The sequence below is a fragment of the Meles meles genome, chromosome 8, assembly GCF_922984935.1.
Source record: "Meles meles chromosome 8, mMelMel3.1 paternal haplotype, whole genome shotgun sequence".
Taxonomy (NCBI): Eukaryota; Metazoa; Chordata; class Mammalia; order Carnivora; family Mustelidae; genus Meles; species Meles meles.
In genome coordinates this window covers 261,411-281,593 of record NC_060073.1, presented here as the reverse complement: position 1 = coordinate 281,593, position 20,183 = coordinate 261,411, and the positions used below count along the sequence as shown (strand labels likewise).

The window sequence follows — 20,183 nt, the reverse complement described above, 5'->3', positions numbered from 1 at the left end:
AGGGGCGATGGCTCTCTGCTCCTTAAGACAGAAAACAGAAACCAGTGGGAATGTAACGGCCAGAGGTGTTGGGGGACAGCACTCAGGAGACAGAATTGTCCCTGGGGTGAGGACTTCAGGGGCTGGGGTCCCCACGCTGGGGCCCTTGTGTGACAGGCCAGGCCCAGCGTCTGGCCGACCCCAGCAGCACGGGCTCAGCCTGGGAAAGTCTCCCCTGCAGGGGCCTGAGCCCGGGGAGCTCCCCGCCCTGGACAGGGGCTGTCAGCCAGAGAGACCAGAGGGGGCAGGGGAGATCTGGGACCGGCCCAGAGAGAACGTGGGACGCTGACCTGTCTGTGAGCCTCTGAGAAGAAGCCTCAGTGAGACTTTGAGTGTCTTTGGGCCACATCTGATGTGGGAAACAAAGGCAGAAGGAAATGTGGATAAAATTAAATGTCAGCCCACTGACAGGTTCTTGGGACAGGCGGAGCGTGACATTCCCCCAAGGTCTCGGGTCTCCGTTCGCAAACGGCCGTCCTCCGGGAACGTCCCCTACCTGTCTTCCCCCAGCCCCAAGGCTGTCATCACTCACTCCTCACAACCCAGGGCGGCAGGGAGCGGCACCAGGGCCTCCTGCCCACCAGGCCTGCGCCCGCGCTTCGGTGAGACCAGCTTTGCTCTGGAGACGTCTCCAGAATTGGGCTCCAGACCCCACCAGTCTCCCTGACATTCCACAACGGCATCACACCCAGGCCACTGGGGTTGGGAGGGCAGATTCCCAAGGTGAGGACGAGCAGCCATCCTTCCTGCTTTTCCTGCTTGCAGGGTTTCAGCTGGGCACTCCGGGAGGCTTTGTCTCCCTGCGGTCAGCAGCCCCCAGCTGGGAGTCGGAGGCGGCCTTGGGCACGGCAGGAACAGGGCCGCCGTCTGCTGCACTTTGGCCCTCGAGGGAAGGCGACAGATGGGCGGGGTGCTCGGGAGCTCAGAGAGGAAGGAAAAGGGAGCTGGGTGCAGGGTCCACAGGGAAGAGCAGGAGACCTGCGGAGGCCACGTTGTCTACCCAGGACAAGGCAGGGCCCGCTCTGCCAGCAGCCGGGGGAGGGGGCACCCTGCGGGCAAGGGGCTGGCCCCTGGACTGCCGCGTTTTCAGACGATGCATCCAATCCAAGGCCAAGAGGACGACTGCGTCTGGGGAAATTAAGTCCATAATTGTAGATTTTAGAATTATCATAAAATAAGTTTTTTTTTAAAGATTGTATTTATTCATTTGACAGAGACCACAAGTCGGCAGAGAGGAAGGCAGAGAGAGAGGAGGAAGCAGGCTCCCCAGTGAGCAGAGAGCCCGATGTGGGACTCGATCCCAGGACCCCGGGACCATGACCCGAGCCGAAGGCAGAGGCCTCAACCCGCTGAGCCACCCAGGTGCCCCTAAAATAAGTTTAATAATTAGGTTCACAAAAGTGATGTGTGTGTTGTAGAAAATTTGAAGGAAGGAAACGGAAGGAAGAAAAGCAAATCTCTCCATCCACAGCTCACAACATTAAGCAGATACGAGCATAAATATTAAATCCACGCTTCAGTATTTTAATGCGTTCTAACTTGGTCGAGACAACAAAGTGTATACACGTTTGTGATCTGTGTTTCTTCACCTGATAGCATTGCATAAGCCTTTTCCCGTCTTCTCATCACTTTTATTTTTTATTTATTTTTAATAGTAATATTTTTTATTTTAAAGATTTCATTTATTTATTTGACAGGCAGAGATCACAAGCAGGCAGAGGGGCAGGCAGAGAGAGAAGGGGAAGCAGGCTCCCCGCTGAGCAGAGAGCCCGATGCCAATGCCGGGCTTGATGCCAGGACCCTGGGATCATGACCTGAGCCAAAGGCAGAGGCTTTAACCCACTGAGCCACCCAGGCACCCCTGGGGGGCTGTTTTAACACGATGCCACTGTAGACGCAGACATCCTGAGCCGGTGCAGTTGGAGACCAGGAAACAGGGAGGCCAGGAGCTGGCTGGCAACCTGGACCTTGAGTTCGAATTACTCTGGCTCAAAAGCCCTTGCTGACGGTTTTCTGAACTCGAATAGGCCATCTGAGACCCTTTGGCCTGTGCAGACAGCGGCGTGACCCTAGTGTCCTTCTACCTTCTTCACTAGGAAAAGTGATCCAACTTCCCAGGCTTCCATGAGGGCAGTTGTGGCCATGGGACCACGTGCCAGGTGGAGCGCCCTTCCTGCCTCTTCCTGCTGGCTTGGATGGGGTTGTGATGCCTGGAGGTTGAGCAGCCATTTTGAGCCATGCGGTGCGGCCAAGTGTTTCAGAGCAACAAGTCAAGTTGACAGTAGTTCTGGCCCGGCCTGCCCCGGACTGCACTTACGGGAAAAGCAATATGTGTTGCCGGGTCTGGATGTATAGAAATGGACTCGTTGAAGCCACTACCACTGGGGTTTGCCATGACACCCACCTTAATGTGTGTGTCCAGGTTTGCCCCATCAGAGTCACACAGGTTCTCCGCTGCTCCCTCTCTCGTCTTCGCCACCTCAGCTCAGTCCTGGTCCCTGCTGTTGTCACAGCCTGCCATGGGGTCCCCTAGGCAGCCATGGGGGCGCGGTGGGGCCACATGATCACAGAGCAAATCTGTGCCGTTCCCGGGTCTGAACCGCAGGCTTGCCTGGGCTGCAGGATGCTGACCCTGACCCTGGGGGCGCTCCCTGCCCCCCGTGACATCAGGGGCGCCCCCTCATACTGGTCCAGGTTTCCATACGCCTTGTCCTGTGGAGCCGCTGCCCTGTGTCCTCAGCCTCGGAGCAACTGCCAGAGCCTGGGTGGCCCACACTGCTGCGGGGGCATCCAGAGCCTTCCCCCGCTGCTGCCTAGAGCACAGGGTCCCTGTAGCCCAGGGCCAGCTCCCCCCTCCCCCAGATGGGGTCCACAGGGCAGTGGCTCAGGGTGGGAGTTTCTTCCTGGGGTCTGTCTCACCCTCAGTCCTCCCTGCCCCAGTTCCTCTAGGGGAATCAACACTGGACTGGGGGGGGAGGCAAGGGCCAGATGCTCTGGAGGGGCCCCGGGGCAAGTGCGTCCTGCGGTCTGGGGGAATGAAGGTGAGCAGGGAAAGGGGATGTCGGGGCGTCCTCGTGCGCCCTGCCCGTGCTGCTCCCCCAGGCGGGAGAGGCCAGTCTACCTCCGTCTTACAGGGGAGCCCTTCCCACAGGTGAGGGCGATGCCCTCAGGTATGGGGAGGGGTCCCACCTGACTCAGTCCCCAGGAAGGCGTTGGAGGTCCCTGGGAGCAGGGGAGGAGCAACCCTTCCAGCCCGGGGTGTGCCTGCAGAACACGCAGAACGTTTTCGGAGCAGGTCGAGGAGGAGGAGGGAGGCGGGAAAGAGGAAGGAGGGAGGGGTGAGTCCGGGCGGAAGTCAGGTAGGCCTCTCCCTCCTCTTGGCCTGGCTGCCACACTCCCGCCGAATGCCAGCCCCTAGCGAGATTCCAGGGCTAGCCAGACTGCGGGGCCAGCATGCAGGTAAGTCCAGCTGTCTGGGGGTCCACACCTGTGGCCGGGCCACGCCCCCCCCCACCTGTGGAGCCCTGCCAGGATTACCTGGAAAGTACCTGTGCGGGTTCCCTGCAGCCCACAAGGCTGAGGGGATGGTGGCCAGAGCGCAGACAGAGTCCCTGGGCAGGCTGGGGGTTGGAGCAAGACAGAGGGCAGCTTTCCTCCTGCCCAGCCAGGGACACTGGGGACCCCAGGCCAGGCCCTCCACCTCTGTGTGAGACGGAGACGAGGGGAGTGTGTCCCTCCCCAGAATCTGCAGCTCTGTCCTGCAAAGGGAAAGGGGGCTCTGGCCTCCAGGATGGGCTGACTTAGGGTTGGGGAAGGCCCAGGGTGGCCAGCTGAGCCCTCTGCTCCCTCAGTCCTCTCCCCAGGCAGAGGTTGTTGGCTGTTGGGTTCTGATTTGGGGGGCAGGGCAGGAGGCTGTGGACGCCCAGGGAAGCGGGCAAGAAAACATCCTAGGAAGACATCCTTTCTCCCCTCTGCCAAGGAAGAAGCCGTCCAGGCTGGGCCAGTGCCTGGGTGGCCCTGGGAGAGGCCCTGCCGAGGTGGAGAGTGAAACCTCCCACTCAGCTTCCCCAGGGCCCTCCCGGGTGTGGGCAGGTGGCCCGTCGCTCTGCCTTCGCACACCGCCTCCTCAGCCTCCCCGACCCAGCTCTGGCACCTGGCGGCTCAGGTTGGCCTCTGGCCAGACCTCACTCAGCCTGAGCCCTGTCAGCCCCTTCCTCCCCTGCCAGTCCCAAGCTCAGGTAAAGGACAGACTTGGGGGTGCCTGGGGCGGAGGGGGGGGCAGCACCTGGTCTGGTTGAGGCAAAGAATCAAAGCTCTGAAAGGGACATGTGCAGGGGCGCCTGGGTGACGCAGGAGGTTAGGCACCTGCCTTCAGCTCTGGTCATGAGCTCATGGTCCTGGGATGGAGCCCCGCACTGGGCCCCATGCTTGGCGGGAAGCCTGCTTGCTCTCTGCTCCTCCCCCTGCTTGTGATCTCTTCCTCACTCTCTCCTTCCTTCTCTCAAATTAAAAAAAAAAAAGAAAGAAAGAAAGGGACATATGCGATATGCGTAGGAGCAGACAGCAGGGGGACTCTGAGCCGCCCTTCTCCGCTCCAGTCCCTTCCACTGCGCCCCACGACCCCCCCCCCACCCCCGCTGCCCCAGCAGCCTCCATGACCCGGCTCCTGCCGACCTCCAGCCTCACCTTTGAGCCGCTCTCTTGTTCTTTATGCTTCTGCTAAGCTCAAATGCTGAGTGCTGAGTCCCCAGGAGTACTCACTACCGAGTCCCCGAAGGTGCTGAGGCCTGAATTTCTGGGAGGTCCTGACTACCGGGTCCCAGACACTGACTGCGTGCTGCCCCTCGGGTCCTGTGCAGGCATATTTTCATCTCCCGGGAATGCTGTGGGCGCACGGGTGGGCTGCTCTGTGTCCACGCGCTTTGGCGGGGGCGGGAGGGTCCCCCTGCTGGATGAGGACACTGCAGGGTGTTCATGGGGCCCAGCCAGAGGTCACGATGTGACCTCAGGGTGAGATGAGCCACGGGCAGTGAGGGGAGGCCTCAATGTGCTCCTTTTGTTGCTGGGGTGAAGTCACACATGTGTGTTCCGTGTAGACCCCCTGCTCGGGAGCTGAGGGACAGTCCCGTCTGCACAGCAGTGTCCTCAGCCCCACGCGACCACGCTGGGAGGGGTCGGACGGGGCCGGACTCTCCCAGCTCTGCTTCCCCGTGTTCTGTGCTGTAGGGGAGGGAGTGTCTCCGGAAGTCCCCTCGTTGGGAACTAGTGGGCGAGCCCCTGGGACTCTGGCCTGTGTTAAGCCCTGGGCTCCAGCCCACCAGGCGTGTGGCCTGCCGGGGCGTGGACTCTGGAAGGACTAGAGGGAGAACAACAGCGTCTCCCAGTCCTTACCCCTCATCTGTGCAGAACCTCGCCTGCGACCTGCACAGCGCAGGGAGGGCTGGCATCTCCAAGGCTAAGTGTGTCGGGACAGCCCCTGTCCCTGCTCTGGGGGCCTGGGAGCCTAACGGGTGCACACAGCACTCTGGAGGTAGAGCCTCGGGGACAGAGACGCAGGCACTCCAGAGTCCTTGCTTCAGGGCGCACCGAGCAGTTGGCTTGGCTGGAGGCGGGGACGAGGTCCCCATCTGTGAAGGCCTCTCACCCGAGAGGACAGATGGACTGAGGGACAGCCTGATCCTGGAGACTGCGGCTGTGGCCACGGCCCGCAGAGGGGATCTGTGTGCAGTGGGTGACCTCGGGGGTGGTGAGCCCAGAGTGCACGGGGAGCAAATTCTCAGCACCGGGTCCTGGTCCGGCTGCCGGGAGTGGGGGCTGGACTGGAGCTTGAGGGGGGGGCGTGACCTGGCTGTTCCTGTGGCTGCCTGTCCGTTGCCGGGGGCTGACCAGCGTACACAGGGTCCCTCTGTGCAGTGGCCAAGATCCATGGTCGGTGCCCGTCGCGCTCCTTCAGTGACATTACTCTCCACCTTCCAGATCACATGCCAGCCCTTAGAGGAGGTCGAGTCAGCCCTTCCCCAGAGGCTCTGGGTAACTGTTCCAAAGGTGGGCGGTGACTCTGGTGGGGAGAGGGGTGGTCCGGATCAGCAGCTCATCAGGCCCGGTGGCCTCATTTCTGCGACCCAGTTGGCGCCGGCCTCCCTGCCACTGCCGGGCCTTGGAGGGCTGCTCCGGGAGAGTCCCTTCTTCCCAGACTCCCTCCACCTACCTGGATCCCTGTGCCATTCCTTCCCCTGGGCTCCCAGCTCTCTCCCCTGCCCGTCCTGGTCTTCAGCCTCAGGCCCGCACGGATGCTGGGGTCTCTCCTTGCCGTCTCTGCTGGAGGAGCTCAGTTCGGGGCTGGGCAGGGATCAGGGAGAGCCTCCTCCAGGTCCGAAGTCAAGCACATGAGGTCTCTCTTGCCCATCGGTGGCACTCACCAATTCCCCAGAACAACACTTACCGAGCCCCATGGTAGGCGAGCCACAGGACCCAACGCCGGTGACCTGGACGCCCTCCTTGCGTGCTGTGGGGACAGGGGCACCTCAGCCCAGGCCGCCCCCCCCTGCCCCCCGTCCTGCAAGTCTGTGAACAGCAGGTTTCTCCTCCCCCTCTGGCAGGAGTTTGAGAATTGAAGCGCCATGCCGGAGCGCCAGAGGCCTTGGGGCACAGAGCAGCGTCTGTATCAGGCCCGTCTTCAGGAGACCCTGGCACCGGGGGCTTAGAGCCTGCCGTCCCAAGGCGGCATGGGACGCCATTTCCTGCCTTCTGCGATTGGGACAGAGGGAGAGTGGGCAGACCCAGGTCCCGTCCTGGGGCCAGGAGTTGCTGTGCCTATGGGTGTGGCTGGGGAGCTGGACTAGGGTTGCAGGTTGTTTTTTTTTTTAATATTTTATTTATTTGACAGAGAGAAATCACAACTAGGCAGAGAGGCAGGCAGAGAGAGAAGAGGAAGCAGGCTCCCCGCGGAGCAGAGAGCCCGATGCGGGGCTCGATCCCAGGATCCTGGGATCATGACCTGAGCCGAAGGCAGAGGCTTAACCCACTGAGCCACCCAGGCGCCCCGGGTTGCAGGTTTTGAAGCAAATAAAAACCAGATACCCAGTTACATTCAATTTTTACATTAAAAATCTTTTAGTACAAGTGTGTCCCATGCCACAGTTGGGACATACTTATACTCCAAAGGGTTTGTTGCTTATCTTAGTTCAAGTGTGACGGGGCAGCCTGCTTCTTAGCGGGCCGCCCTCCAGGCCGGACTGGCTGGAGCAGTCCAGGGAGGCTTTCTGGAGGAGGCAGGCCTTGAGCTCGGTGGAATGTGGCTGTGGAGGGAAAGGGGAGAAGCTGGGCCCTTCAGCGGGGATGAAGGCCTGGCGGGGAGCTTGGACAGGAGACCCAGCCGCCAGCCGCTCTGAGCGCCCAAGCCACGCCGGGGCGGGGGTGGCGGGCTGGCAGGAGGCCATGGCAGGAGCCCAGTGCCCACAGAGGGGCGGGCAGGGCCAGAACTTGCCAGCCTAGAAGGCGTGAGGTGGGTGCTCGTGTGGACCCGCTCCCCAGTGTGCCAGCCGCACCCCAGCCCTGGGACTCTCTGGATCCCTGTGCCTCCCGGGAGAGCTGGCAGCTGGGAAGTGAGCCGGGGACCCTCTCATGGGTGCACACAGCGTGCCCAGCGCTGCACTGGGCCACGGGGTGCTTCCTGCAACCAGGCGGGGGGGCATGCCTGAGGGCACACGGTGTGGGCAGCCCAGGCTCTGGGCTCTGAAGCCGGTGTCTCCACTTCAGCCGGTGACCTGACCATCTGCCCTTGTCCCCTACGTCCTGTACCGCCACCCCTCAGTGGCTCAGTGCCCCCGCAGCCTGCTGTCTGCCTACCTGCCAGGAGTGGGTGAAGCCTGAGGCCCCTGCCCCCATCCCCGCTTGTGTGCTTGTAGGACAACTAGGGAGTGTAGGAAGACAGCGGGAGGCTTTCTTAACCCTCTGCCTCACTCCCCCTCACGCCACAGCCCCACCGCCCGGGGCTCTGGTCAGTACGGGGAGCCCCACACGGCCGCCTGGACTCGGATGGACCGGCTTTGCCACTGGCGTCTCCTTGCCCTGGGCCGAGGTCTGTGCAGGGTCCCAGACAGCGTGTACCTTCACGTCTCCCCAGCCTCCTCCCATCTGTGACAGTCCCTCTGTCCCTCCTTGTTCGCCGCCACCTGACTCTTGAGTCTGAGGCTTTTTCAGCTGAGGAAGGGCTCTGTTTTAGGGACGGGGCGACAACACTACTGGGTCGCGGCCTATTGGCGGCGGGGGAGGGGGTCACAGCTAAATGACATCACGGAGGCCTGGACCTTCATCACCTGGGGCGGGGGCCGTCGCTGGGCTTCTCTCCCTGCCCACACGTTCTTCACTGGTCATGAAGTCCACGAGGGCAGGTCTGCAGGAGGAGGCGAGGAGAGGCCAGGTTCATGACGCCCGTGAGGGCTGCGCCAGAGAGTTGGACAGCGGCGTGGCGGGGAGAGGGTTGGAGGCTGTGTGCACAGCCGGTCCCTTTGTGAGGCTCTGCCCCCGATCTCAGCATCCATCTGTCTGTCCCGGTGTGCCTACAGCACTTACCCCTGCAGGGTTCTCCCTGGACTTCCTTTTCCTAAACTCGGACCCATGTCCCGTGGGTCCCCAAGGGCCATGGCTGGCGGCAGCAGGTCCTCCTTCCTGCTGGGCGGTGCCTTCATCCATCCACGTGCTGGTGGGAATTAGGGTTATTTGCACGATTTTTACATGAAATCAGCTACTGTGAGCACCTTTTCCTTGTGTTTGGGGCCGGACGGGCCAGGCTGGGTGGTCAGTTCTGTTTCCCGAATCTGGGCGCGACGGGGAGTCTGTTGACTTCAACGCTGTCAGGCCACTGACACGCCTGTGACCGAGAGGGCAGAAGGTGACGTCTCCGTGCCTCTGACCTGCGGCTCCTGCTCTCCCACGCTCCCCCTATGTGCTGCTTGTCTCTTCTGGGGGATTTCAGGAGCTCTTTGCTGATGTTTCTAAACAGACCTTTGCGGGAGTCCCCCAGGGCCTCCCCGCCCTGCCTGGAACTCCCTATTGTTCCCTTGCAGGGGGGGGGCAGCTTTGCGTTCCCCGAGGGCTGGAGCACTGGCCCAGGAGGTGCCGCTGGCCCCACCCCGTCGTCCTTCTCTACCCTCCACCCCTAGGGTGAGGAGAGAGTCGGGATCCTGACTGGGACGGAAGGCGACAGCTTCCCGCTGATGGAGATCAGGCCTGGGGAGGTGAGTCTCCCCCGGGGCGCCAGCCAGACTCGGTCCCACCCTTGGCCTGTGCCCTGTGCCAGCCCCACTCATCCTTCCTCCAGACTGAGGCCCCTGAGCGGTGGGATTATGTCCTCGTGGCTGACCGCTGCCCCCAGAGAAGCGCCGGGCAGGCCTCGCGGCAGCAGCACTTCCTACAGGAGCTCGAGGGAAAGGGCTTCCGGTACAAGGTGGGCTGGCCGAGGGCCTGCCTTGGTGTGGGGCAGGGGGCCAGAGCCGCTGGGGTCACGGGGGACAGGCGTGTCCTGGGGAACGGTCTAGGGACAATGCTGTGGCCTGTGCCCAAAGTGGAAGGGACAGACCAGTGGCCGTGCACCAAGGGGGGCGCTTGCGAAGTGGAGAGAAGGTCCCCCAGCTCCCTCCCGCCCCCAGATGATAGAGGACCGTGAGAAGGTGTTCTTTGGGATCCGAGCAGACAGCAGGATCTTTGAGCTGTACCACACTCTCCTCATGGAGCCCGAGGGTCCTGCCGCCAGGGTGCAGCCCACCAGGCCCGCCCCCGTCCCAGCCACCACCAGGTGAGAGGCTGGGCAAGATCCGCGCCCAGGAGCGCCGCTGCCCCCGTGTTTCTCGTCCAGTCAGGCTGGCAGGCACAGTGTTAGGTCAGCGGTCCCAGGGACAGAGCTCCGTGCCTCAGTGTCCATGTCTGTCTGTGATACGGGATAAAGATGGTTCTAAAGGTTACATGTGACCACGTTCCCTGAAGGGTGGGCAGGGTTTGGACAGGCCAGGAAGACCTTCCTGCTGTCCCTCCTAGCTTTGTCCTGTCATCTCCCCAAGACCTGGAATGTGGGTCCGGACCTCGCCCCTCTAGACCAAATGTCCCTCCACAGACATCTGTCCCCCGCCTCCCACACACCCAAGCCTCTCCTGTCCAAGCACCTCCTTCTCCCCACTGACCGTCCAGCATCCCTCCTCCTCTGTCACCGGCCTCCCCCATCCCTCCTCTGCCACCTGCCTCCCCTCTGCCCAGGCCCCTTGGAGCTAAGCTGGGGCCTGGTCAGTTGCAGACTGGCCAAGAACGCTCCTGGAATTCGGATATGGGGGCGGAGGGCTCCTGGGAGTGCAGAACTGGCTGGTCTTTGGGAGGGGCAAGCGGTTGGTGGTGTAGAGGTGGGGGCTGGGAGGAGCAGGCTGGGGGAGTGCCCTGGGACTTGAGAGGGACCGTGTCTTACAGGAAGATGTTCTGGAGGACTGTGGCTCTGCAGTCAAGTGTCTGGCTGTGCCACTTTGCCACTTCCTGGCTCTGCGGGCTTGGGCAGGTTCTCAACCTCTCCGAGCCTCCGTCTCCCCACAGGCAAAATGGCTCACAGGCTATGAGGATTTATTTGTTCATTTAAAGGCCTGGGGTGTGTTCTGGCTGTGTGGGGCTCAGGTGGGGGGTGTGACAGGAGGTGGAGCGGGTTTAGACCCAGTGTCTGCGAGGGGATGGTGCAGGACCCAGCACTGCGAGGGGAGGGCCTACCCCCAAGGGAGCCCCATCGTGGAGTCGTGGGGCAGTTCGGCTACAGGAGGACTCAAGGAGGTCAGGGGAAGAGCTCCCTGGTGAGTCCTAGATTCTGGGCTCTGGTCAGGCAGTCAAGGCAGGCAGTCTGGGGGCTCCATCAGGACACAGAGGGGCCTGGGACCTCGCCAGATGGAAGGTGGGGTCCACCCGGGTCAGGCAGAGTCAACCTGAACCAGCTCTTGTGTTCCAGAATCCGCATTGTCAACTTTGTACTAAACAGCAAGACGGCTGCTGGTGGTAAGGACAGGATGGCAGGTGGCCTGTGCAGCGTCTGGGAGGGGCGTTGACTTGGGGAGAGCAGGGCAGGGCTCCCCTCACCCCTACTACCCTCTGACCCGTCTCCCTGTGACCACCAGACACGTTAGAGGATTTGGTGAAGAGCGGTGTCTTTGAGACCAGATTCGCCCTGCACGAGGTGAGGGGTGGCCCTGCCGGGAGAGGGCAGGAGGGCCGGCGGAGACGGGAAGACCTCACTGTCTGTCCCTGGCGCAGGGGGAGGAAGGCCTGAAGAAGAATTGGGCACAGTGGAGGAACATGGTCCGCAGCCAGCCCATCGATGACATCAGGTGAACATGCCCCAAACAAGTCACCCGTGCCCCCTGAAAACGGATGTGTCTGTGCTCCCCGGCCAGACACACGGACGCTGTGCACCCCTCGCCCCCACCTGTGGCACACCCCAAGCGGGCACGGGCCGGCGAGGCCCCTGGGTGGGGGTGGCCCTGACAGGGCAGCTGTGCCCCCAGGGACTACTTTGGCGAGAAGGTGGCCCTGTACTTCGCCTGGCTCGGCTGGTACACCTACATGCTGGTGCCCGCTGCGGTGGTGGGCCTCGTCGTCTTCCTGAGCGGCTTCTCCCTGTTCAATGCCAGCCAGATCAGGTGGGGTGGGGGCGTGGGCGTGGCCCGAGCGGACGGGGGCGTGGCTTGAGCGGGCGGGGCATGGCCGGGGCGGGCGGGGGGAGGCCTGAGCGGGAGGGGCGTGGCTGGGGCGGCCAAGGCGGTCGCGGCGGGTGGGTGTGGTCGGAGCGGGTGGGGCGTGGCCGGGGCGGGCGTGGGCGTGGCCAGGGCGTGGGCGGGGCGGGCGCGTGCCGTCGGGGCGGGCGCGTGCCGTCGGAGCGGGCGGGGGCGGGGCCGTCCGGGGAGAGCCGCCCCCAGCCCGGTCCTTGCCCCCTCAGCAAGGAGATCTGTGAGGCCCACGACGTCCTCCTGTGCCCCCGCGGCGACCACAGCCGTAGGTACCAGCAGCTCTCGGACACCTGCACCTTTGCCAAGGTTTGCGGCGGGGGGCCCGGCTGGGCCTGTCCTCCCGGAGGAGGGGAAGCTGAGGGTCTGCCCCTGCAGAGCTGGGCTCCCCCTTCCCGCCCCCAGCCCGGTGCGCCCCTCTCCGCAGCTCACGCACCTCTTCGACAACGAGGGCACCGTGCTCTTCGCTATCTTCATGGCTCTGTGGGGTGAGTCGGGCGCTGGGGGGCAGCCTGGGCTCCGGGGCCATCCTGCCCCCTGCGCCCATGGCGCCAGCCGCAGGAACACGTGGTGTCCTCTTGGCTCCCGTCTGCAGCCACCGTGTTCCTGGAGATCTGGAAGCGGCAGCGCGCGCGAGTGGTCCTGCACTGGGACCTGTACGGGTGGGACGAGGACCAGGTGAGGCGGCGGGGTGATCCAGGGGCCTGTCTCCCGCGAGGTGCGGGTGTCCCCGCGTCTGAGGTGCGTCCATGCCCTCCGCAGGAGGAAATGGCGCTTGAGTTCATTAACTGCCCTGATTACAAGCTGCGGCCACACCAGCACTCCTACCTGAGAAGCTCGGTCATCCTCGTCCTGTCTCTGTTCATGGTACTCCCGGAGAACCCGGAGTGGGGCTGGAGACCAGGGCTGGGGACAGCCGTCCTGAGGAGCCCTGTCCCGGCTGGCCCTCCGCAGATCTGCCTCCTGATTGGCATGGCCCACCTCCTGGTGGTCTACCGTGTGCTGGCTGCCGCCCTCTTCAACTCCGCCTTGCTCTTCCAAGAAGAGCAGGTGACCACAGCCGTGGTGGTGACCGGGGCCCTGGTCCATTATGTAGCCATCCTCATCATGACCAAGGTGGCTGGGTGGGGAAGGAGGGGGTGTGGGGAGGGCCTCCCCTGAGGCCCAGAGTGAGCCCCTCCACTTTCTGGTCGTCCTGCAGATCAACAAGTATGTGGCCCTCAAGCTTTGTGACTTTGGTGAGAGGAAGGACCTCGGGGGTGGGGGGGCACGAGGGACAGGAGGATTCAGGGCTGGGGTCTTGGATCCCCAGACAGGGGAGGGAGCCCTTCTTGCTGCCTCTGCCGCCTCTCCACCTGGCAGACAGGTGAGGGTTGCGGGTGTCCCTGAGTTGTCAGGACAGGACGGGTCGGGGAGGGCGAGGGACAGCCCCACGTCTCATTCTAGAGCAGCCCAGGACCTTCTCGGAGCGCGAGAGCAAGTTCACAATCAGGTTCTTCACGCTCCAGTTCTTCGCTCACTTCTCGTCCCTCGTCTACATCGCCTTCATCCTGGGCAGGTGAGGTGCCCCCCGCCTCGTCCACTGCCCAGTCCTCCCTTGGAAGTGGGGGTGCCCGCTCGCCTTCCTTCTCAACTCTTGCTCGGAGCAAGCGGACACCCAATATAAACACGTGTGGGGTCCCACAGGGATGCCAGCTCTCTATTCCCGGTCCCCAGAGGTGACCCCATAACCATTGTGTGGGTCTTCTCAGAATTTCTCCCACATTCAAGGACACACACACACCTATTGACATACAGGGTTTTGTCCTGAACATACTTTTATCCTCTCGTGGTGCTGAACCGTACTCCGGGCTTGGCCCACATATGCATGGGGGTGAGGCCTCGTTTTCTTTCTTTTTTTTTCAAGGCTGCTTTTTTTTTTTTTTTTTTGAGATTTTATTTATTTATTTGACCGAGAGAGACACACAGAGAGAGGAAACACAAGCAGGGGGAGCAGGAGAGGGAAGAAGCAAGCTTCCCGCTGAACAGCGAGCCCAGTGCAGGGCTCAACATGGGGCTTGATCCCAGGACCCTGGGACCATGACCCGAGCTGAAGGCAGATGCTTAATGACTGAGCCACCCAGGCGTCCAAGTCCTCATTTTTTAAAAAAACCACAGCATGAGCCTTGGTTTGCGGGACGCACTGGGATTTATCCGTTCAGTTGGTGGACGTCTGGCTGATTTCCAACACTGGGCCTTGTAAAGCTGCTCACAGGGACTGCCCCTTCTCTGTCTTAGAAGTGAAATGAACATTTTTTTGGTTTAACACATTGAATTTTGTTCTGAACAAAATGATTGCTCCATTTGTTCTTTCTGTGTATTTGCTTAAATTGCAAAAGATACATGCATATTGCCAATGAATTTTAAACTCCAGCAGAACCTTAAAAAAGTCCAAGTCCTCCATGTTCAAAGGCATGAGGCAGTCCCCAGACCCCGGCTGTCCTTGGAGACGCCCTCTAGGTGACCGCCCCTCCCCGCTGTGCTGTGTGCGCGCCTGTTCCTCCTGGGAGCGCTTGGCTCTCTGCCGTGGAGGAGACCCTCGGCTTTCCAGGCGCTTCCTGAGGAAGGGTACGGAGGGAAGCGGATGCTCTTACTGAGGGCCTGATGAGGTAGACTTCTTCCGACTCTGATCTCAGGGAAGCCTTCCTCTGAAGCTGCTCAGCGGGGTGTCTTGGTGGGTCTTTCCCCCTGGCTTGCTGGAGCAGTTCTCCTCTCCCTCTGCCTCCTCAGCACCTGTCTTGGTCTGGGATTATCTCCACCTCCACACAAGCGTCCTGTTCCATTCCTTTCAAGGAATGTTCTCCCCACCACGCCCCATGGCCGGTCCTCCCTGCTCCTGCTTTCCCCCTCCCGGATCCTGCTCGTGCCTTCCCAGATGCCGGCTTCTTCTCCCAACCTCTAAGTGTCGCAACGCACTGCGGTCTGTTCCCAGGACCGCAGGCACCATCTCAAACACCATCTAGACCCACCAGTGAGGCCCACACTCCTGTCTGCAGACCTTTCCCCGGAGTCCAGACTCCCAGGTCCAGCTGCCTCTCAACTCCCCTCAGATGCCCTTTGGGCACCCCAACCTTACCGTGCCCACCGGCTTGTCCTCAGTCTCCCTGAGCCCAGCCCAGAACCCTGGTCCCCCAGGCTCCCCACGTCCCCTCTGGCCCCATGGGCATGTTTGCTCCCTGTCTCTACCGCAGGGGGCACAGGGGCTTGACGTCGCTGAGTTAGTGCCTGCGGTAGGCCTGCCGTGTAGACTCAGTATCTGTCACGTGGAAAGAAACTCCCAGGCACTTGCTGGGCCTGGAGCCTTGGGTCCTTCAGTTCCGAGTGATTCTCACACATCCAGCGTCTTCGGTTCCCTCTGCTCCCCTCTCTAGAATTCTGTTTGCAGACCGGACCTTCTGTGTGGACCATCTAGCTTTCTCTGCTGCTTCCTCCCATTTTTGTCCCAGATTCTGGGAGTTTTTCTCGACTTTGTTTTCCAGCTCTTTGTCACACTTCTGTGCTCTTCCTTCCGGGCCGCATGGCACGGTCCCTCCATGCCGTCCGCTTCGTGGCACCGGGACGCCACGGCTCGTCTTCTCTGAGGATCTTGCCTCATTTTTTCCTTCTATTCTGGTATCACTTCTGTTTCTTCTAAGCTCCTTTTATGCTCTTTTTTAAAAAATTTGGATCCTGCACTTTCTTTACTTGGTCTCTGATTTTGGTGTTAAAGGCTTTCCCTAGATGTCACTTGTCCATGACTGAGAAAGGCGCGTGCCAGTGGCTTTGCTCTGGGCCACGTCTCTCCCGTGAGGACCTCTTGCTTTGTCCGTCCCTTGACTCTTGCCTGGAGGCAGAAGGACACTTGTCACTGTTGGTTGGAGCTCAGCTGGGGAGCGGACAGTGCGGGGTCTCGGGATCCCCTGACCCAACCCTGCAATCCGACTCTCCCGTGGTCCAAACCCCTAGAAGTGAGCCCGTCTTCCCGACCGTCGACCACAAGCCCGACTTCTGGTTTAATATAGTTTGTATTTTTTATCATGTAATGGAAAGTAGGTGATTTTAAACTCTGTGCGTAGTTTCAGTGGGGGGAAACTGAGGCCACTCCTAACAGGCCTTGTCTGGAACCTGTCTGAGCCTGTGGACAGCCACGCTTTCACCTCTGCCCATGTGGGAGTGTGCGTGCAGGGGTGCGTCTGGGTGTGGGCCGAGCTTCCAGGACCCGGCCTCTGTGTCCCGCGGGGAGGTGCTCTTCCCTTCCCTCCCCTCGTCCCTCTACCCCCCCACCCCGCCCAGCCAGAAGCGGGCCCCATGCCCCTCCTCCAGCCTGACTGTCCTTCCTAGGATCAACGGTCACCCCGGGAAGTCCGTGCGCCTGGCGGGGCTGTGGAAGCTGGAGGAGGTCAGTCTGTCCTGGACACCTTGCCATTCGCCTCTCACCTCCCTCCCCGCAAGCCTCCCCGTCCCGCAGCCCTGCCCCCAGCCTGACGCGCACCCTGGCCCCACAGTGCCATCTCAGCGGCTGCATGATGGACCTGTTCCTGCAGATGGCCATCATCATGGGGCTCAAGCAGACGCTCAGCAACTGTGCCGAGTACCTGAGCCCGTGAGGACCCCCTGGGGCTGTCCCGGTGCCCGCCGCACCCCGGGGAGCTCTGGAGCGCACAGGCTGTCCACCCCCCACCCCCGCCCTGTTTCCCACCCGTTCTCATCGCCCTTAGGTGGCTGGCTCACAAGTGGCGTGTGCTGCGGTTCAGGCTGGGCCGCCCGTCCGCGTCTGGGGAGCCCGAGCTCAGGGACCTGCGGCGGAACTACCTCCTGAACCCGGTCGGCACCTTCAGCCTCTTCGACGAGTTCATGGAGATGAGTACGTGGGGAGGTGGGGGGCTCCGGCCGGTCCGCGGCCGTTTGCGGGGCAGGGCCTGGGGGCCTGGTGGGCGGGGTGGGCCGTGGGGTGTGGGGCGGCCCCACAGGGTGCGGTGACCGCCAGCCTCGCCGCCCCCAGTGATCCAGTACGGCTTCACCACCATCTTTGTGGCCGCCTTCCCGCTCGCCCCGCTGCTCGCGCTCTTCAGCAACCTCGTGGAGATCCGCCTGGATGCCATCAAGATGGTCAGGCTGCAGCGGCGCCTGGTGCCCCGCAAGGCCAAAGACATCGGTCAGGGGCCCGACTGGGTGGCGAGGGGCACAGGCCCTCCAGCTGGGGATGGGGCGGTGAGGGACGCTGGGACCAGATCATGCCGGTTCCCTTGAAATAATCTCTCCGAGACAAGCCCCCTCACTCCCCAGACAGCCCCCAGCTCTTCTCCAGGCTGGGAGTCGGCCCGAGGGGGCTGGTGCTCGGAAGGAAGAGGCAGGGTGGCGTGCACCTTGTGGAGCCAGCTGAAGGAACTGCGGCCCCCCGGGGGGCCCAGGCAGAAGAGCCGGGCTCTGAGAGCAGGGAGCTGGAGGAGGGAGGGGTCCAGCAGCTGGGGGCAGGGACAAAGAGCAGGACGATGATGTGGCCTCTGTCACCCAGACTGTCCTCTCTGAGATGGCCAGGTGTCAGGGAAGAGCAGAGGGGCGGGGTGCTGGATATGGGCAGAGGGAGAGAGAAGCAGGAGTAGGAGGGAGGCCCCAGTCTTGGGCCCGGGTTAAGGGGTTCTGACCCCGGAGTGGAGCAAGCTTGGGGGCAGCTGAGGGCTTCAGGCAGAAGAGCGGGTTCAGGGGAGACTGGAGCCCCTCCGGGTCCATGTCTGCCTCAGCAGAGCAGTGGCATGGGCAGAGGTGAGCAGCTCCCCCGAGTACCGAGGCTCCCAGCCTGGGCAGGGGGGCTGGAGGTGAGGCTGGTGCCGGCGGGTCAGGGCTTGACCGGCCAGATGCCTCACCCCGCTGCTGTGGCCCAGGGACCTGGCTGCAGGTGCTGGAGACCATTGGCGTGCTGGCCGTCATTGCCAATGGAATGGTCATCGCCTTCACGTCCGAGTTCATCCCCCGAGTGGTGTACAAGTACCACTACGGCCCGTGCCGAATGGGGGCCCAGCCCGCTGTCGAGTAAGGGGGCGCTGGGGGAGCCTCAGACTGTCTGGAGACCCCTGGGAGAACCCCCGGAAAACCACGCTCAGCCCTAGGGGACCCCGGGGGAAGGGTTTGATGCTGCCAGGAGGGTCTGCGGTTGTCATGAGTCAGAGCGCGGGGGTGGCCCTGCCCCCATACCAGCCTGCAGACCGCAGGGGTGGCGGGACCCCGGTGGGGGAAGGAAGGTCCCAGAACCAGCTGTTTCCTGAGCAGACCCCACCAGAGTGACTCCCTCCCAAAGGCAGACCCTTGGGGCTGCTCCCCAGGAGAGGACGGAATAGTTTCCTTACCTGGCGCCTCCAGCCCTCCAAGGGTCTGCTGTAGCTACAAACGGGTGTCCAGGCCTCTCCCCTGGACGGCTCCCCAAACTCCTGTGGGGAAGGCCGGCGGGGGCACCCCGAGTGCCTTCCCTTCCCGGCCCTCTTGCTTCTGTGCTATGCACCACACCGCGGCCCTCACCGGCCCCTGCTCTCCCTTGCCCCAGCTGCCTCACAGGCTACGTCAACCACAGCCTGTCTGTGTTCTACACCAAGGACTTCCAGGACCCCATCCAGACAGAAGGCTCGGAGAATGTGACCCTGTGCAGGTTTGGACCCCCCTCCCCCATGGGCATCCTCTGGTCTCCTGACCCCTGACCTCCATGACTTCCCCACCCCAGGTACCGGGACTACCGCAATGCTCAGGACTACAACCTGTCGGAGCAGTTCTGGGTCCTCCTGGCCATTCGCCTGGTCTTCCTGATCCTCTTCGAGGTGGGTCAGCGCCGGGGGAGGGGCTTCAAGCAGGGTGGCGGGGGGGAGGGGGGCAGCTCTCTCTAGCCACACCCTGAAGCCCCTGCTAGGTTGGTCCTGACCTCTCCATCCAGCCCTTGTGCCCTGCCCCCCCAGCACGTGGCCTTGTGCATCAAGCTCATCGCGGCCTGGTTTGTGCCCGACGTCCCCCAGTCCGTAAAGAACAAGGTCCTGGAGGAGAAGTACCAGATGCTCCAGGAGAGGATGCGGTGCGGAAGCAGACTGGACGGAGGGAGGCAGGCTGGGGTGCGGGAGGGCTGGAGGGAGGGCCTTGGCCCCGACCCCCCAACACGCCCTCCTGCCTGCAGCTCCAGCCCCAGGAGCACAGAGGTGTAGGAGAGCCAGAGCCCGTCGGGAGTCACCGGTGCCACCTGCTGCCGCCCCGCTCACGCCATGTCGGGGTCCCGGGAGGCCGGTGTCCATGTGGGCGAGTCTGTGCCTGTGTGGGGTCTTGGAGGGCCGGTGCGTGTGAGGTGTTTGTGAGCAACAGCTGGGGTCTGCGAGGCCGTTCCGTCTGGTAGGGCTCAGACTCGGGACAGCCCTGACTTGAGCTCCCACTGACCCCTGCCACCCACAACACTGGGGTGGGGGTGCCTCTCAGTGGCCACAACACAGGGAAACCAGCCCCGTTTTCTGAGCCTCCCTCTGACTTGTGGGACCCAGGTCCTGCCCCACCACCCTCCTGGCTGGCCAGGGGGCCCTGACCCCCACCTCTCTGGCTCCCCTCTGTCTACAGAACTTTCTAGAGTAAAATGAACCCTTTTTCTGTCGATTCTGGGTCACTGGTGGGTTGTGTCTGTCCTCGGGGCTAGATGGGAAACTGGAGCCCAGATGGGGAAAGGTCTGGAATGTGGTAGTGTCCTGGTCCTTGCGCTCCCAAGTGAGGGGTGGTTTATTGAGGTCCTACCCTGCCTGCACTTGGGGTTTGGGGCAGGAGTCAAGGCAGGCTTCCTGGAGGAAGAGCTGGGGAGGAGGGACAGAACCACCAAAGGTGCCCCCACTCCGGGACAGTGGAAACTGTGAGGAGTCCCTCATGTCCAAGACCTGGTCGGGCTGGTCCGCCCTCTGCCCCCAGGCTGGGTGGTTGCGGATCGGAGGCTTCCTGGCCTCTGAGAGCAGGACAGTCTCAAGCGCCAGACTTGGGCGCGAAGCGGGACTCTTGGGTCCGCCCTCCGGCCCCGGCTGCTGGGCGGGGCTGCACCTGCCGCCGCCGGGCTCGTCGCCGCTGCGCACCTGGCCCAGGTGAGACGGCCCGCCCCGCGGTCGCGCCAGCCCCAGGTCTTGGCAGCAGGTGAGTGGCTCAGACCCACGGGGCTGAGTGGAGGTCGCTGGTCCCGGGAGCCGGGACTGGGCTTGGAGTTTGGGAGCCAGGGGGCCCCTTGCCCAGAAGAGCCCCCGGGCCGCGGCGGGTGCGGCCCCGCGGGAAGTGGCTCGGAGTTCGGCCGGCTGCCCCCGTCGCCCGGAAGCCCGAGCGCGTCCGCGTCCCTTGGGCCTGGCGGCGGGGCGGGGGTGGGGGTGGCGGCAAGGGCCGCTG

The 20,183-nt window shown here is 62.7% G+C and overlaps 1 protein-coding gene across 5 annotated transcripts; it reads left to right on the top strand.

The window, feature by feature from the left end:
- Window positions 1–1,013: 1,013 nt before the first annotated feature.
- On the top strand, window positions 1,014–19,421 carry ANO9 (anoctamin 9). Of its 5 annotated transcripts, none has more exons than XM_046015099.1 (24): window positions 3,372–3,498; window positions 9,204–9,278; window positions 9,362–9,487; window positions 9,690–9,835; window positions 11,015–11,061; window positions 11,181–11,239; window positions 11,317–11,390; window positions 11,568–11,702; window positions 11,999–12,095; window positions 12,214–12,274; window positions 12,382–12,464; window positions 12,549–12,653; window positions 12,741–12,902; window positions 12,988–13,024; window positions 13,233–13,344; window positions 16,146–16,203; window positions 16,310–16,407; window positions 16,523–16,668; window positions 16,807–16,959; window positions 17,687–17,834; window positions 18,343–18,444; window positions 18,517–18,610; window positions 18,724–18,858; window positions 18,958–19,421. In XM_046015099.1, exons 1-24 carry the CDS (start codon window positions 3,493–3,495, stop codon window positions 19,168–19,170), a joined length of 2,472 nt encoding a protein of 823 aa, XP_045871055.1. In that variant the 5' UTR covers window positions 3,372–3,492; the 3' UTR covers window positions 19,171–19,421. The 5 variants fall into 5 exon arrangements, with proteins under 5 accessions (XP_045871060.1, XP_045871055.1, XP_045871058.1 ...); XM_046015102.1 differs by having other exon boundaries at window positions 18,746–18,858; window positions 18,958–19,125; XM_046015104.1 differs by lacking the exons at window positions 3,372–3,498; window positions 9,690–9,835 and adding an exon at window positions 1,014–1,049.
- The last annotated feature ends 762 nt before the right edge of the window (window positions 19,422–20,183 follow it).